Raw genomic sequence first — 18,021 nt, 5'->3', positions numbered from 1 at the left:
TGGGCTTTGCCTGTGGATTTCTAATTCTTTCAAAATGGAGCCTTGAAACATGGCTTTTTTTGGGGGGGGGCGGGGAGACATGGCATTTTATAATGGATTTAACTTTAAAGATGTAATTATCTGGCTGCTTGGCTTCCATGATATCTTTACTTAATACTGAGTTTGGTTGATCACATCCAGATTACAGAAATAATCTTTTGTGGTTGCTTTATCCCATTATTCCTCGGGATAATTAGATTCTAAAATATTTCCTCATGATGAATGTATATAATTTTGCATGCCAGATAAATACATCTTGTTGTTGTTACTCATTAGCTATATGGGATCACAGGAGATTTTTTAAAAGGGATGGTCTGCCAATTTTGCAAAGTTGATATGAAACAGAAACTTTACAGAAAAAGTATCTGTGTTTTTAAAGTCATTTGCAATTTTCAAATGACTTTCTTTACCCAAGGACTCTTTACTTGACTACCTTTGTACAGGTAAGATTTCCTCATTCCAAATGTATCTATCTCCAGTCACATGTAGATGAACTATCCCTACAACTTATATTATATGTAGCTCACAATGGTAATCCAGTGTTCTATATCAGTTCTTTCAGTGGAAAATGGATAACACTGTTATAACTGGACACATTTACAAGTTCTTTGAATCACTTTCGGATGGCACCTCATTCTCATGTCTTCCGTGGATTCACCTTTCATGTAGCTCCATCATGCCTCCTCCCAGACTCAAAAGAATGTCTGCAACTGACTTCCACCTAGTTAACAGTAGTATCTTTTACAAGATAGTAAGAAACTCACTGACACTGAACGCTGTTTTGATACCCAGTTACCAAACTCTGTTTTTATTCTTTCTTTTCTGCATCTTTGATCTCCTTAAGATTATATCATTTCAATGGAAGGATCTCTTTTTAAAACACATTTAAAACACATTTGCAAGTACTAACACACATATACTCTAATTGTAAAATAATATTACAATAAACAATAACAATAATAAGATGTGAGAGTTGGACCATAAAGAAGGCTGAGCAACAAAGAATTGATGCTTTCAAACTGGAGAAGACTATTGAGAGTCCTCTGGAAAGCAAGGAGATCAAACCAGTCAATCCTAAAGGAAATCAATCCTGAATATTCATTGGAAGGACTGAAGTTGAAGCTCTAATACTTTGACTGCCTGATACAAAGAGCCGACTCATTAGAAAAGACCCTGATGCTGGGAAAGTTTGAGGGTAGAAGAAGGAGGCGACAGAGGATGAGATGGTTGGATGGCATCACCGACTCAATGGAAATGAGTTTGAGCAAATTCTGGGAGATGGTGAACGACAGGGAAGCCTGGCATGCCATAGTCTACAGGATCACAAAGAGTCGGATACCACGTAGCTACTGAACAATGAACGACATTTGCTACATATGGGCCACCAATCAAGAACATAATGGTGAGGTCAAATGAGTTAAGTTGGACCTCTAATCCAACATAACTGGTTTCCCTTCACCATGAGAAGGGACAGATGTGTACACATGGAGAATGCCATGCGAAGACTTAAGTTATGCTGCCACGAGTCAAGGAACTAACAGAAACAAAGAGAGAAGCCTGGAATGGATGGATCCTTCCCTAGTGTTTTCAGAAAGAGCAGCACCCTGCCAATACCTTCATTTCAGATTTCTGTCCTCCAGAACTGGGAGACAATAAATCTTGTTGTTCTAAGCCATCCAGTTTGTGGTATTTTCTTATAGAAGGCCTAGGAAACTAATAAGCTTGCATGCCTGCGTGCGCGCTCAGTCGTGTGCAACTCTTTGCAACCCCATGGACTTAGCCCACCAAGCTCCTCTGTCCATGGGATTTTCCAGGCAAGAACACTGGAGTGGGTTGAAATTTCCTCCTGCAGTGGCTCTTCCCAACCCAGGGATCAAACTCATGTCTCCTGCAGCCCCTGCATTGGCAGACAGATTCTTTACTACTGAGCCACCTGGGATGCCTAGGTAACTAATATATCCTAACTTTAATAATAAAAAACCAATGATTCTCAAGTGTGTCTTTCTCATCTAAACCTTTCCCAGGTTTCATATGCACACACACAATAGCTTCTTAGATATTTCCCACCTTTACAACATTTCTTAAAATGACACGAGATTCAAAATGTCACCTATCATGTAATTCTCCTGATGAAGTCTGCTCTATTTGTGAATTGTTTTTTATTTATTAAATTTATTTATTTATTAAAGAAGGTACCACCTTCTTTAATGCCCCCTTCCCTTGATTCTCCCATCTAAAATTTTCAGGGTCAGTGAATTCTACATTTTAATAGCCCTCTGGTGATGATTAATTTTATGTGTCAGCTTGACTGGGCCATGGTATCCACATATTAGTTCAGAGTAATGAGGGTGTTTTTGGATGAGATAAATATTTAAGTCAATGGATTTTTTAGTAAATCAGATCGCCCTTTGTAATGCAGGTGGGCCTCATCCAATCAACTGAAGTTCTGAAAAGATCAAAAAACTGATTGCCCCTGAGCAAGAGGGAATTCTACCAGTAGATTGCCTTTGGACTTGAACTGCAACATGGGTTCTTCCCTGGCTCTCCAGGGTGCCATCCTACTCTGCAGATTTTCGACATGCCAGCTTTTATAATCACATGAGCCAATTCCTCAAAATAAATCTGTCTATACAAATCCACAACCCATAGAATAGAATACACTTCTTACTGGTGACTTCTGTAACGGCACTACCACTGCATTAATTCAGGCCACATTTTCTCTTGTCAAGACTGTGATAACCTCTTAACCTCTGTTGTCTCATGCTGTTCCCTTTTCAGTCAATTCTCTATGCTTTTGTCAAAATGATCTTTCTAAGACACCTATAAAAGCACATTAACTTTCTATTTAGAAGCATTCATAGATTTACCATAGCTCTCAGTGTAAGACCCTTAGCATAACCAAGAGAATGCACAATCTATCCTCTACCTCTTCCAGCCTCTTCTCTCAGTACTCCTCCATGCACATAAGGGAGCTAATATTCAGTGCTATTCTACTGACTCTATCACCTATTAAGTGAGAACTTCCTGCAAATACCCACTGCCATGCTGTGCTCTAGTCCTTTCCCTAATTGAGTGATCATCAGTCAGGACCTGTTCTTTTGATCCTAATTATGAAGATTGCTTGCTAAATTATGTTGATGCTATCTTATTTTACCTTGGCAGTTTACTTTTTTCTTTTTATTATTTTTAAAATGTCCTGGTGACTCAGACATGAAAGAATCTGCCTGCAAGGCAGGAGACATAGTTTCGATCCCTGGAATTTTGAAGATCCCTTGGAGAAGGGAATGGCTACCCAGTCTAGTATTCGTGTCTGGAGAATCCCATGGACAGAGAAGCCTGGCAGGCCACAGTCCACTGGGTGGCAAAGAGTTGGACACCACTGACCAACTAACACTTTCCCCTTTCCCCTCACAGTGATTTACAATATTGTGTTAGTTTCAGGGGTACAGTGCAGTGATTCAGTTATATGTGTGTGTATACACACATGCACACACATAAACACACACACACATATATATGGCAGAAGATATATCCCACCCAATCCAAACAGACAGAAAATAACTAGGCTTGGGGAAAGACCTCACCTTTAACACAGATTTTATGGAGTGGGCATGAATCAGCAAAGAAACAGAGTGAAAAATACCTCAATCTCCACACCTTGAAATGTGTGTGTCTATGAGTATATGTGTGTGCTTGTGTTTGGGAGACCCAAATGTTCCATTGAGATTCTGACTCACTCAAAATTAGGGATGTTGGCGTATCTGTGCAGTGACTTGCAAGAGCTGTCATGCTCCATTTTCCTCTGAGTAAATCAGTCATTTATTGAGTGTGTATATATATATATATATATATATATATATATATATATATATATATTCTTTTTTACATTCATTTCCATTATGGTATTTTACAAGATATTGAATATAGTTCCCTGTGCCATAAGTGGGACCTTGCTGCTTATCCATTCTGTATACTTTTTTTCTTTGAAAATTATGCTTATTTCCTGGGCAAAAAAATAAATTGTAGTCACTTCCTAAAAATTTGTATGTATTTTAAAGGTATGAAGAAAACAGTAGCAATATCACTTTAGATTTGCCAAATATCACTTTAGAAGATTTATGGCAGAATAATTGATAATGGGGTTTCCCTGGAGGCTCAGATTGTAAAGAATCTGCATGCAATGCAGGAGACCGGGGTTCGATCCCTGGGTCAGGAAGATATGCTGGAGAAGGGAGTGGCAACCCACTCCAGTATTCCTGCCTGGAGAATTCCATGAACAGAGGAGCCTGGTGGGCTACAGTCTGTGGGACTGCAGATTTGGATGCGACTGAGCGACCAACACTTTCACTTTCAATTATAATAAATACTTGTAATTAAAAATGCATAACAATAATTAAAGATTAACTTTGGCCACAGACTGCCTAGCTTCAGATCTTGGTTCTACCTCCTACTCTCTATGTCAACTTGGACAACTCCCTTAACTTCTCTGTGCCTCTGTTTCCTCATCTTAAAAGGAGATAGTAATACTCTTCTATTAGGGTTTTGTGAGGATTAAGTATATTCAAATACATAAAATCCTAGAACAGTTCCTGATACACAGTAAGTACTGTATGTTTGCTGTTGTTGCTCTTGTTATTGTTATAATTTGACAATGGCATTTCTAAGTGTACAGATGCTATCACCAGACTATTTTAGATTCTAATCTTGCTTCTAATACTTCCTATTTGTGTGACCTTGGCAAGTTCCTTAATTTCTATGAGCTTCAGTTTCCTCGTCTGTAAAATGAGATAATAATAGCATCTGTCTCAGAGAGATGTTATGAAGATTAATGTTCTTAAAATATGTGAAAGCCTTAGAACAGTGCTTGGCACATGGTAAACATTATACAGTGCTTGCAATTCTGAATATCATATATTTAGAAACAGGTGGTCCATATTAATCATATTATCTTGCATCCTGTTCAGATTTTGTTTTGTTTTTAAATTCTCTAACCCTCAGTGGCAAAGGCTATGCTTTTTCATTATTCAGTTGCAGGTACCTGATGCTGATCACTTTCTTTCCTCCCTCTCTTCTTTAAAAAGAAAACAAAACCAAAGCAAAAAGATCCACCTTTTATAGGCAGTCATTCTTGCTAACCAAGAAAACAACTTACTTCATACTATGTGGATATACCAGTATTTTATTCGTAGGCTCACAGCTGGACAAGGTGCTTTCTCCCTACTTTTTTTCAGCTTTTAATAGTGCTGTCAGTATCCATTAAGACATGAAATGTTCAAGATCCCAAAGGATGGTGTTAGTCGTTGCTGTACTATCAATAGGCATGTGCCAATAAAATAAAATTAAAACCATAAGGCTCATCTCCCCAGACCAGTGTTTCTCTTTTCATCTCTCTTCTTCTCTTACCACTGCCTCATTCAGAACATATATAATTTGATTAAAAAAATGAAAAGAAAGAGTGTTGCAACAACATATTACCTTGCATTGGCTATCAAAAATCCTGTGTTCAGTGTAGGATGACAAGAAATAAAGATAATAATGAGAGACATTTGATAAAGGTAACTAATAATATGGTAAATTTTCTACCAAAACCACAATTATTCAGTTTATAATTCAAAGTTAATTAAATGCAATTACTTTACACTTCATATGTCTTTCTTTTTTTTTAAATGGAAGCACTTCATACCTTTGTTTATATCAATGAGTTGTTTCTTTTTCTTCTGGCGTTCCAACTTTTCTTGTTCAGCTTTCTCTTTTGCAAGCTTTGCCCTCCTAGTCTTCTCTTCCAGTTCTTTTCTCTTGTTGTTTTCTTTCACTGCTTCCTGTACATATAAACAAAGTTAAAAATTCTTACGTTGCCTATATATTAGAGGACTTGTGCAATTTTAAAATTCTAAATACACATGTGTAGATGTTCAGAGATGGAATAGTATTATAGCAGCTTTTAGATATGTGCATGTACTTTTGAGAGGATGAAATAAACTTAAGATATTTCTTCTTGAAAAAAAAAAGTATATTCAGGATTTAATTGTTATTACCTGGGGTGCTAGAAAATTAGAAACATGAATATTTACAGATTTACCAATAAACATTCTGTCTCTGTTGTTGAAATATGAAATAGCTTTGATACACAAGAAAAAGTTTAATAGGGAAATATGGTTAGCAGGTATTCTACCACTTTTTTTTTACACTTTCCCCTTTCCTGAAAAATGTTTTTTTAAAACCAACTGATAAGATTTTGTGACGGAAAATGAGATACATTTATAAAGTACTTAGAAAACTTAGTCTATGACAATGATGGTGGTGGGTGTGGTGGTGGTCATCATTAAATCTAATGGTGCAAGACGTGAAACAATCAGCCATATTGTCACAGGAAAGACAAACCTGCAAGTTTAATAGCATTTACATGTCAAGATCTTTAGGAATGCTGAAATGTATTTCCAGTTATTGTGTGTTTTATTTTGCATAGATTATGTGTGGAACTCAAGGTAATCAGTACATTTCATCTGACAGTATGGGATAAAGTTAGAGTCTAAAGTTCAGCCGGACTAATAGTACTTTAGAGAAGAGTCATTTTAGAGAAATCACTAATACAGAGACACATCAACTCCAAGTTCCTTCCATCAAATTGTTCTGCTTTTCTTTTTCCTATTCTAATTCATTAGACCTATTTCACAGCATGTACCAACTATTTCACAAAAACTATTTTGTTCCAAAAACCCCAAAGAAGACTCAATAACAAGAATACATCTACAAGGCTTGGCCTGGAGGTACCTATATTGAAATATTTTTTCTACATATTAAAAGATATAATAGTTTTCATTTATTTAGTTTTAAAACCCTTTATTTGTATTAATTAATTTATTTATTTGACTGTGCCACATCTTAGTTGCAGCATGCAGGATCAATCTTCATTGTGGCATGAGGGATCTTTTTTTTAGTTGAGGCATGTTGGAATCATTAGTTGGAGCATGTGGGATCTTAGTTCCCCAACCAGGGGTCAAACCCAGGCCCCCTGCAATGGGAGTATGGAATCTTAGCCACTGGACTACCAGGGAAGTCCCTATAATAGATTTCAAAAGCCTTTAAAAAGCACTTTCAAAATATTCTTCTGATTTGCAAGAATTATTGGTACCTCTCCCTTCTACTACTGCTATCATACTAGCACATCTAGAATTATGCTAAGAGCACAAAGTACTCTGGCTCCTGTAGACAAACTCAAAGATTTACCACTTAAACTTGAATAATAGAATCATAATTTTGGAGCAGCGTCTCTCAACTTCAGCACTGTTGTCATTTGGGGCAAGGCAATTCTTGGTTGTAGGCTTCCCAGGTGGCTCAGTGGTAAAGAATCCGCCTGCCAAGCAGGAGACATGGGTTTGATCCCTGGATTAGGAAGGTCCCCTGGAGAAGTAAATGGCAACCCATTCCAGTATTCTTGCTGGGAAATTCCATGGACATAGGAGCCCAATGGGCTACAGTCCATGGGGTCACAAAGAGTTGTATACAACTTAGCAACAACAATAAATTCTGTGTTGGGGGAGTGCCATGTGTCTTGTAGGATATTTAGCAGCACTCTTGACCTCCAGTGACTAGATGCCGGTAGCACCTCTTTCTGGTTGTGACAGCCAAAATGTCTCCAGAGACTGGCAGATGTTACCCAGGTTGAGAATCACTAACCTAGGGGGTTTTATAGAAATTATTCACCAAAAATTGAAAATTGCCTGTTCTGCTGAAAGCATCTTCTTTTGGCAGATATGGAAACTGAGTTCTGAATGAGTTTAACTACTTGTCTAAGGTCACACATTTATGTAATTGCAAAGTTGGGAAAAGAACTCATGTCTCTCCTCAGTGTTAAATGTTTGTTTGATTCTTTGAGGAAGAAAAGATAAGTGGATATGACACCAAAAGCACAGACAACCAAAGAAAGAAACAGATAAATAAAACCTCATCAAAACTAAAAACTTTTATCTATCAAAGAACACTGTCAAGGGAATTCCCTGGCGGTCCAGTGGTTAGAACTTGGCACTCTCACTGCCAGGGCCTGGGTTCAATTCCTGGTTGGGGTACTAAGGTCCCACAAGCTGTGTGGTACAGCCAAAAGGGAGGGGGGGAAAAAAAACAACACAGAATGGGAGAAAATATTTGTAAGTCATATATCTGATAGGAATATATAAATCTTTTACTACTAAACCATAAAAAGACAAGTAACCCAACTAAAAATGGGCAAAAGATTTAAACTGATATTTCTGCAAAGCAGATAGAGAGCCAATAAGTATACGAAAAGACATTTGACATCATTAGTCACTAGGGAACTGCAAATCAAAATCACAATGAGGTACCACTTTATGAATACTAAGATGGCTATAATAATAAAAAAAAAACAACAAAACAGATAATAACAAGTGAGGAATTGGAAAAATTCGAATGCCTTGCATTGCTGGTGTGAAAGTAAAATAGTGAGTCATCTTGGAAAGCTGTCTGAGTTCTTCAAAATGCTAAACATAGAGTTACAATAGGACCCAACAATTCCACTTCTGGATATGTATCCAAGAGAAAAGAAAACACATGTTCATACAAAAACATGTGCAAGACTTTTCATTAGAAGAATTATTTCCAATAGCCAATAAGTGGAGACAACCCAAATGCCTATCAGCTGATAAATGGATAAACAAAATGTGGTACATACTGTTTATGGAATATTATTCGAACAGAAAAAGAATAAAGTACTGATACATGACACGACATGAATGAACCTTAAAATATAATGCTAAGTGAAAGAAGTCAAACACAAAAGGCCACATATGGTATGATTCCATTCATATGTAGTGTCCAGAATAGACAAATCCATGGAGAGAGAAAGTAGACTATTGGTTGACAGGAGAAGGAGGAGTGGGGAATGGAGAATGACTGTATGGGGCTTCTTTTTGGTCATGATGAAAATGTTCTGGAATTATGTAGTGATGATCATTGCAGAAACTTGTGAATATATTAAAAACCACTGATTTTGTACTTCAAAAGGGTGAATTTTATGATATGTAAATTATATCTCAATAAAAATTAATAAAATAAAAAATAAGTATTTGAAAAAGGCAGGATTGAAATAAAATTGTAACTTAGAAAAAAGGCAACATGCAAAGGCAACATACATTCAGGTTCTGATACTAACAAGTTGCATGTTCTTTGGTAAGTAACATAAGAAGAGGTGAGTAGTAGAAGAGAGAAGGGAGGTTAATGCTTGTGTATATTTTATTACCAGTCAGATTTCTGATCTGGTGAACCATCAACCAACATCTGAATGGATGCTTCCATTATCAGTCTACTGGACCATTTAGCTGTTGAGTGCTGTCATTTATTATGAAGACAGAAAAAACTGGTAACTTGCAGTTGTATTTCTTTCTTGTCCTGATAATAACAGCTATTTTTTAATGGAAATTTATTATGTGCCAGGTATTTAAAGTAAAGAACTTCAAATATTTATAGAAATCCTACAAAACTAGTATTTGTTCTCATTTTACAGATGGTAAAACTTAGGTTCAGGTAGGTTAAATGAGATGTCCAAGGCTCTGCAGGTACTTAAATACCAGAACCACAAATGTTCACTCACATTACCATGATGCCTTCCAAATAAAGTTGTCAGATAAAAAACAGGACACTCAGCTAAATGTGAATGTTAGATAGTATTTCATTCTTTTTTATGACTGAGTAATAACGTGAATTTTTCTTTTTTATTTTAGTTTAAGTATATCCCATTCAATACTTAGCATATACTTATATTAAAAAGTTTCATGCAATAGTTGGGACATCTTGATACTAAAACTCATTCATTCTCCATGCAATATTTGGGATATACTCATTTTAGAAAATCAGGTAATATGTGGGACACTGATAACAAAAGATTTTGGCATAGTTTATCTGAAATTCAACTTTAACTGGGCATCTAGTATTTTTATGTGAAAAATGTGGCAACCTTATTCCCAAGACTGTTAATGTTTTTATAAGTATTCTCTTGTAGACTAAGATTACATAATGAAGATTGTAGAATAATTATAAAAATACAAAAAAGCCCAAATATAAACAATACTCTGAGAACAGAAATGATATAGATCATTTATAGGCATTATGTGGTTCGTGAACTTGACTCATACTATTTCTATGGCATTCTTCACATTTTGTTCCTTTTGTTTCTTAAAAACAAAACTAAAAAAAGTTTATATAAAAATCTAAACTAAAACAATTTAGAAGAAAATCAGTCAATAATATCACCGAATCACTAGTAGAAAAATTCGTCATACGGGAATGGGCTAAATTTCTATATGAAAGGGAGACTTGGAACTGGCACTTATAAAACACCATGAATGTAAGTCTATAAACAATGAAACAGAACAAGTAATAGGTCCATCAATTGACATCTTAAATGTTTCAGGAATAAATTTAACTACGAAACAGTCACACAGTTTGAAATGGCATAATGGTGTACTCTTAAAGAGACCAAAACAAAGAGGAAAATAATTTCTGTGGCTTGGCAATAATAGAAATGAATGCAGACATCTACAAAGGCATGTATTTTTCAAGCAACACAGACTGTGGAGTAAGATTCAGCTCTGATATCACCAATTCTGTCTTCATGAAGAAGCATCATGCTAAAAAGAAGATCCTATTCCTCTTGGTGGTTTTACTCTTTGGTTCTGGCTGTAGGAAATTAGGGATGGGAAACACATGCCTATTTAATTCTCCCTACATAGGAAATAAATTTACAATGAGAAAGGGAAATCTTAATTATGGTTTCATATCAACAATCTTTAATTTTACTAGAGAGAAAGATAAGAAATTTCAAAACCTTGGTTAACTCTCCAAAAAATATGAAGACTGATGAGAGAACTCTTTTGAGGGATAAGGATATATTTTTTTCAACCTAACTCTTATAAAACAAAATCCAAATAATTAAAAGAATAAAAGCAACAGCAGCAAATTTGAGATCGGAATTTTTAAAAAAAACCTTTAAATAATTGACTGTGATTAACAACACTTTATATTTGTTGAGCCTCACTAAACATTTTAAATGCTAACTTGTCTACTTCAACATGATTCTCGAGTAGGCATCAATCATTATTTCTTAGGGTTGGGAATGCCAACTGATTAGATTCTGTCAATGTGAAGAACTGTGTTCTGTTAAGAGGATGCTAATTGAGAAAGTGTTTTGGTAGTAACCTCACCAAGATAAGAAATGCTTACAGAAAAAAAAGTCTCAGTTTTACTGGCATATCTATTTTTCAAGAGTTAGGAAAAAGCACAGGAGTAGAATGCAATAAAAAATGTCTCCAAGATTGACTGTAAAATTTTTGTACTCACCAACCTCATTTTAAAATCTCTCACTAATTTAAAGTCTCTATTGTCTCACTGAAAGATAAGAATAAATTACAAATCTTATTTCCTTTGTTGGGCATAATTAACAAATGAGACCTATGGACTAAAAATGTCATGTTAAAAAGCAACGATAAAACCCAAACCTCATGTAAATGATAAGACCTCTCATATATCCCAATTAAACTTCAAGAAATGGATGAAACTGGTTTAGAAAATTCCAGGGGGCTCAGATGCCAGACTCTTTCGTGTTAGGTCTACACAAACCGAGCATCTTCTAATCTCATGATATTTAAAAATGAAAACCACTGCCCACCAAAACCTATTCCTTACTTCCATTGCATTCAAGGGCTTTATATCCCAGTGCTGACTTCAGAGGCACTCTGCAAGCACTGGGATCTCACTGAAAGTCAAAGTATACTTGAGGGATGGAGAAGTAGAGCAATTAGCAAGAAAAATGGATCTTGGAGTCACCTTAACCTGGTTTTATATCCAAGTTCCCATCACTTATCCTAAGAGCTGTGTGACCTTGAACAAGTTAGTTACTTCATTTCTCTGAGCTTTAGTTTATACATCTGTAGAACGGAGATGCTAAGTCACTTCAGTCGTGTCCAACTCTTTGCAACCCTATAGTAGACTGCCAGGTTCCTCTGTCCATGGGATTCTCCAGGCATGAATACTGGAGTGCATTGCCATGCCCTCCTCCAGGGGAGCTTCCTGACCCAGGGATTCGAACCTGCATCTCTTACATCTTTTTGCATTGGCAGACGGGTTCTTTACCACTAGCGCCAGTTGGTACTACACTCAAATTACTTAGTTGTTCAAGTGATTAAGGGAAATAATGTTTATATAAAACTGAAGATGATGCCTGGTACAGAGAAATACTCACTACATGATGGCAGTCATTATTATGTGTGAAAGAAACATCTGAAAGTTGAAATGGTAAGCACACATGACCTCATGTGTTTTCAATAGCTTCATTTGCACAATCCCCTCTCCTTTTTGGAAGACACGAGGATGTGATCCATGACGATCTTGGTAGCATCTTGATACCATCTACCCTCATAAGCAAACTGAACATGATTTTCAACTGTACCATATCACTGGCATTGAAGGTAACATTATTTATTTATTTATTTTGGTCCCACCTCACGGCATGCAGGATCTTAGTTCCCCCACCAGGGATCAAACCTGTGTCCCCAGAAATAGGAGCACAGAGTCTTAACAACTAGACCACCAGGGAAGTCCCTTAAAGGTAATTTTAAAAATCCAAATATGTATATATATAGATAGATATCACTATCACTTGGCACTCATTAAAAAAAAACCTAGAAATTTATTTTTTTCTCTTTTGAGTTTTGAAATATCCTGGGTATCTGTGAGAATATCCTTGGCAAGATTGTGATTCATTTTCAGTATTGGAAGTTGTATTAGAAGAGAGTCACACAACCTTAAAAGAATGTGTTGAAAATGTCCTGGTGAAAAAATTGGCAACACCGTTGCCAGAGGCACACTGTGATCAAGCCACTGAGTGTTTCATTCATCAGGGATGTTAGAAGGATTCACAAATGATACTGAGTCAAATCATTTGGCAACAATATAAAGAAACCTGGCATGCATTATATTGAAAATCTTTTTATACACTAAAGGTGAATCAGCGAGAGATAATTGTTTGATGAAAACTCAATGAAATAGGTGAATTCTCTCCACATCGTTTATCTTGAACTGTCCTAGCATCTGATCCTATTTTAGCTTGAATTCAAACTGTGCTGTTGGAGCTTTTTTTTCTTTTACCTTCTTTCTGTCTTATACTACCATTTCAGAATTTGAAATTGTTTCCTTTAATCTCTTTTAAAATAACACCGAATACTTAAAATTCCAAAGAACTGCTGACCTGGATACTGTAAATTTCTGTTTCTTAGACAAGTATGATGATTCTAAAGCTCCATTTTATAATGCATCTTGTTGATAAGATTTCTCAAATTTCCTGACCCAGGAATTTTATGCCCAGAGTAAAAATGATGGGAAAGAGGCGTATTTATTTTGTTCCTTTCAAGTCAAGACCCATAATCTAAACATTCTGAGTAGAGCAGCATACCATTGTGAACACAGGATGGCCTTTAGGAGCTAAGAAATCTGACTTAAATCCTAGTTGTCTAGCGACCATCATGCTTTATCTCCTTGGCCCACTTACTTAACTGTGCTAAGCCTGCTTTGCTGAAATATGAAATACCTGTACTTCACAGTGTTGGTCTGTGAGTTTTTGAGATATTGCATCTGAAGCCATTAAGAACAGTGCTTGGCACATTAAAGAAGTATGCAGTAAATGGCGTGGTTATTATTATTATATAATTCCACAGTTGGGCAATACCAGCTCAGGATCTGTACTCCATTTCAAAACCCTAGCCCAGAGGTGTGCAAACATATGCACATGTGCACTGGGGAGAGGGAGGCTTCTTTTTGATACGGAAATCTTGCAACATCCAGTAAAGCTATGAAGAAACAAAACATATACTCTTTCTCAGACCCCAAAACTTTATACAGATGATAGGACTTGCCTTCTCAATTCATGAGTAAAAAGATACAGATAGAATAAACAATAACTTTGGGGGGAAATTCTTGTGTTAATATACATACTTAACAGATCAAAGAAACAAAAACATCACAGAATATTTTGCTATGTAGACTAATAATGAAATTCACATATCATCTTACTTAGAGTTCAACACACCTTATGAGACTGGCAAAAACAGAGAGATGAAGTTTCTTGGGGAAAGGCAGTAGATTTTTTTTTTCCTGTTATTGTTTTTTTAACATCTGGAGTTAGTTCTGTCATCTCACTAAGAAAAGAAAGCACATACTCCAAGGCCATTTGACCTGGAAATAAGAAGTTTTCTTTCTTTTGTATTTATCTCAGAATGTTGTATTCATTTGTTCTGCTTAAGGGAGAATTAGTGTACACTCAGTCTACTACCCCAGGCTTTGTGAAACTCTCAAGTGACCAATAGGAGGCTGCTAGTTGGTGGCTCAGTGGTAAAGAATCTGTCTGCCATGTAGGAGACACAAGAGACGTAGGTTCAATCCCTGGGTTGGGAAGATCCCCTGGAGAAGGAAATGGCTACCCACTCCAGTATTCTTGCCTGGAAAATCCTCTGCACAGAGGAGCCTGGAGGGCTAAGCGGGTGGCAAAGAGTCGGACACGATTTAGCGACTAAACAATAACAAAGTCTTGCTGGAAAACCATCTACTGGAGGATTTCAAAGAGAAGATAGGATGATATAATCTTTTTGTTTGTTGATGGGGTTCTCATTTAATTTCAGGCATAACTGGAGGCAAGATAGGTAGAAATGGAAAGGTCGTCCAGACCAGTGAACTAGGGTTATAGAAGCAATGTCCTTTCTCTGTCCCAGAGATGTGCTGAGCATGACAATGCAAAGGAAAGGCAATTATATGTATGATGCCTCATTATCATTTTCCAAAATAATTTTTTTTAACAAAATTCTCCTTCCTTTCCAACACTCTGCTTTATATAGATAGATATCTAACACACTCTGCTTGAACTGTTCTGGCTGCTAGACATTGCTGCAATTTGCTGCACTTGCCTGTAACCAAGGATAAGAGTTGCTGAGAAACACAGATCCAAATATATGTTATGACTACCGATGTGGAACTTGGGCTGAGGTCCCTATTTGTTAGGATAAGTGGGTGAAAATCCTAAAGAATACCAAAGGTCATAGTAAATCTGAACTCATCTACTCTTCCAGATGCATATTAAAAAGCAGAGACATTGCTTTGCCAACAAAGGTCCATCTAGTCAAGGCTATGGTTTTTCCAGTCGTCATGTATGGATGTGAGAGTTGGACTGTGAAGAAAGCTGAGAGCCGAAGAACTGATTCTTTTGAACAGTGGTGTTGGAGAAAACTCTTGAGAGTCCCTTGGACTGCAAGGAGATCCAACCAGTCCATCCTAAAGGAGATCAGTCCTGGATGTTCATTGGAAGGATTGATGTTGAAGCTGAAACTCCAATACTTTGGCCACCTGATGCGAAGAGCTGACTCATTTCAAAAGACCCTGATGCTGGGCAAGATTGAGGGCAGGAGAAGGGGATGACAGAGGATGAAACGGTTGGATGGCATCACCAACTTAATGGACATGGGTTTGGGTGAGCCCCGGGAGTTGGTGATAGATAGGGAGACCTGGCGTGCTGTGGTTCATGGGGTTGCAAAAAGTTGGACACAACTGAGTGACTGAACTGAGCTCTTCCAGATCTTTCTCACTCCCATTTGAGAATGATGATATCAGATTATACAATATGAGAGATGAGCTTTTCAGCCTCTGAACAAAGAATTGAACCACCAGATGATTAGCAAAAAAAACCCTATATAAGATAGTACAATGATTTGGGCACAAATTAAGGCTTTCCATTAAAGAAAAGAAGGAATCTTACTCTTTAATTAACATCAAACAACTTTAGATATTCCTTTTCTCTAGTTTCACTGTGTTTAGAGGGCATATTGGATTGAAGGAGTCATGACAAATGGTCAGGGCAAAGAATTTTCAGCTGCAGCAACCACATTCTGAGAGTCAGTACTTCTGAAGACTCTGTCAGCACTGTAATACTGCTAAAACTTTTTTTTTCCCCTTCCCAGATATTTCCACTTATTACAGTACAAATGACCTATAAAATTCCTCTTATGCAAGATCTCATGAATACTTCATCAACCAATCAACTATGATTGTAACTGAGAAGTCTTTCTTTCTCACTGGGGTAATTGAAACCTTGATTAGCTTGCTCGAGTACTTAGGTGTCTCTGTAATAGACACGGAACAAATGTATTGATACTGCAGTTAGACAGAGATTCAAGTCATGCTTATTAACCTTTGCAAACAAGGTATGAATCACAGAGGTGTAGGCTAAATAACCAAATCAAACAAAATAGATATTTCCTACCCTCTTAGAGTCTGAAGAGATGCTATGCTCCTTCCTTCCTATACACCAGATTGTTCTCTCTCCACCTCCTTACTAGCTTAGACTGCCCTCTCCCACACTTAGTTTTCACCTTCCCCTAAAGTTGTGTCTTTCTGCCTCCTTCCTTCCTCCTCCTTCCTCTTGGTCTCTTTGTCAGAGAAGCCATCTACTCCTACTCAGAGCTGAAGAAAAACCAGCCCTTCCAACAGCCTACAAGGCCTGACATGATCTGGTCCTCTCCTGCCTGTCCTGAGTCATTCAATTCTATCCTCACTGCTCAATTTCCCTCAGAGAATTTACACTCGTGTTCTTTCTGCTCTCACACAGAGCTACCAAAATGGGTTCCCTGGTGGCTCAGCTGGTAAAGAACCCGCCTGCCAATGCAGGAGACACAAGAGACCCAGGTTTGATCCCTGGGTCACGAAGATCCCCTGGAGAAGGGAATGGCAAACTGCTTCAGTATTCTTGCCTGGGAAATCCCATGGACAGAGGAACCTGGTGGGCTGCATCCATGGGGTTTCAAAGTTGAAATATCTCCTAATCAGTGAGGATTTCCCTTACCATCTTACATAAAATAACCCACTAATGAACTTCCTAGCTCTATCTTCCTTACTGTAGTCTCCTAACATAAAAGGTCAAACCTAGTTAAACTTTTGATATGTTTCACATTTTCTAAGAACTGGAAGCTGGAGTTCATCAATTTACATAATAATACTTTTCTGCCTGGAACTTCTCAAAACATGAAATTCCCAAGAACATCTCTACACATAATTCCCTACACTTCTCATATTTCTTTATTGTGGGAAATCTGAGTGGCTGGGAAATAAACATCACCCACCTTCAAATGGTTGGTTTCTCTCCGGATCATCCAAAGGTTATGGTTCACTGACTTCTATATTTATTTTCTTTAAAATGCCAGTGTGTAGTATTTCCAAGGCCTGAAAACCATGACATTTGTCACATGGACATAGCACCATGCACTGCAGTGAAAATTTACTTGTGTAGAGAAGAGTGTTTACACAGAACCTCCAGGGTTACAAGAAAAAAATTTGTTTTAAATTTGGAAAGGAGATCTTTGTTTTCACTGCATGATCCACACACATTTGTAACACATAGCTTTGCCAGTGATTTTTTGGTTTCAGACTAAACTGTCTCAGGTTCGGGTGGAAGGTTCAGATGAAAACTTCCTTGAGTTTATTTGTATAACTAACTCCCTTTTGGCAGAGAGGAAACTCATAGAAGAATCTGATCTGTTGCAGGAGAGGAAGACAGTTAAGTGAATTCCAGTACATGCTCACTAAAGGAGCCCTGTCTTGTATTCAGCACAACCAGCTTCCTGTTCAGCCTCCTTAAGAAACAAATAAAAAATTAATGCATCTTTCACATGCTGTACATATCAGGAGATTTGACAGACAAACAGATCTTTGCACACCAGTGTGGTCGTGAAGAGAATCTCAAAGGTAAATTATTCAAAAAGGGAAGAAGGAAAAAAAGAAGACTCTTATGTGCAAATCTCCTTGGATATTAAACTTGCAGTTGGTTACAAAGTGGTCATGCTTTGTAATGAAGGCTGACTATAATCCCCAAGGCCTTCTTTTAAAATTTGCCTTACAACTGCAAAAACCATGGGATCTGAAGTTGGAGGAAAAACT

At 37.2% G+C, this 18,021-nt stretch overlaps 1 protein-coding gene across 2 annotated transcripts in view; it reads right to left on the bottom strand.

Moving 5' to 3' along the window:
- The window catches only part of DIAPH2 (diaphanous related formin 2), a 969,789-nt gene that overhangs the window by 205,220 nt on the left and 746,548 nt on the right, over positions 1-18,021 (bottom strand). For both annotated transcript variants that reach the window (XM_065914818.1, XM_065914819.1), the window contains one exon: positions 5,723-5,858. In XM_065914818.1, coding sequence (XP_065770890.1) covers positions 5,723-5,858 — 136 coding nt within the window. The remainder of the gene's footprint in view (positions 1-5,722; positions 5,859-18,021) is intronic.

Source organism: Muntiacus reevesi, chromosome X (assembly GCF_963930625.1).
Source record: "Muntiacus reevesi chromosome X, mMunRee1.1, whole genome shotgun sequence".
In the NCBI taxonomy this organism is placed as follows: Eukaryota; Metazoa; Chordata; class Mammalia; order Artiodactyla; family Cervidae; genus Muntiacus; species Muntiacus reevesi.
The sequence above is the reverse complement of the archived record's forward strand: the minus strand, read 5'-3'. Positions and strand labels throughout refer to the sequence as shown.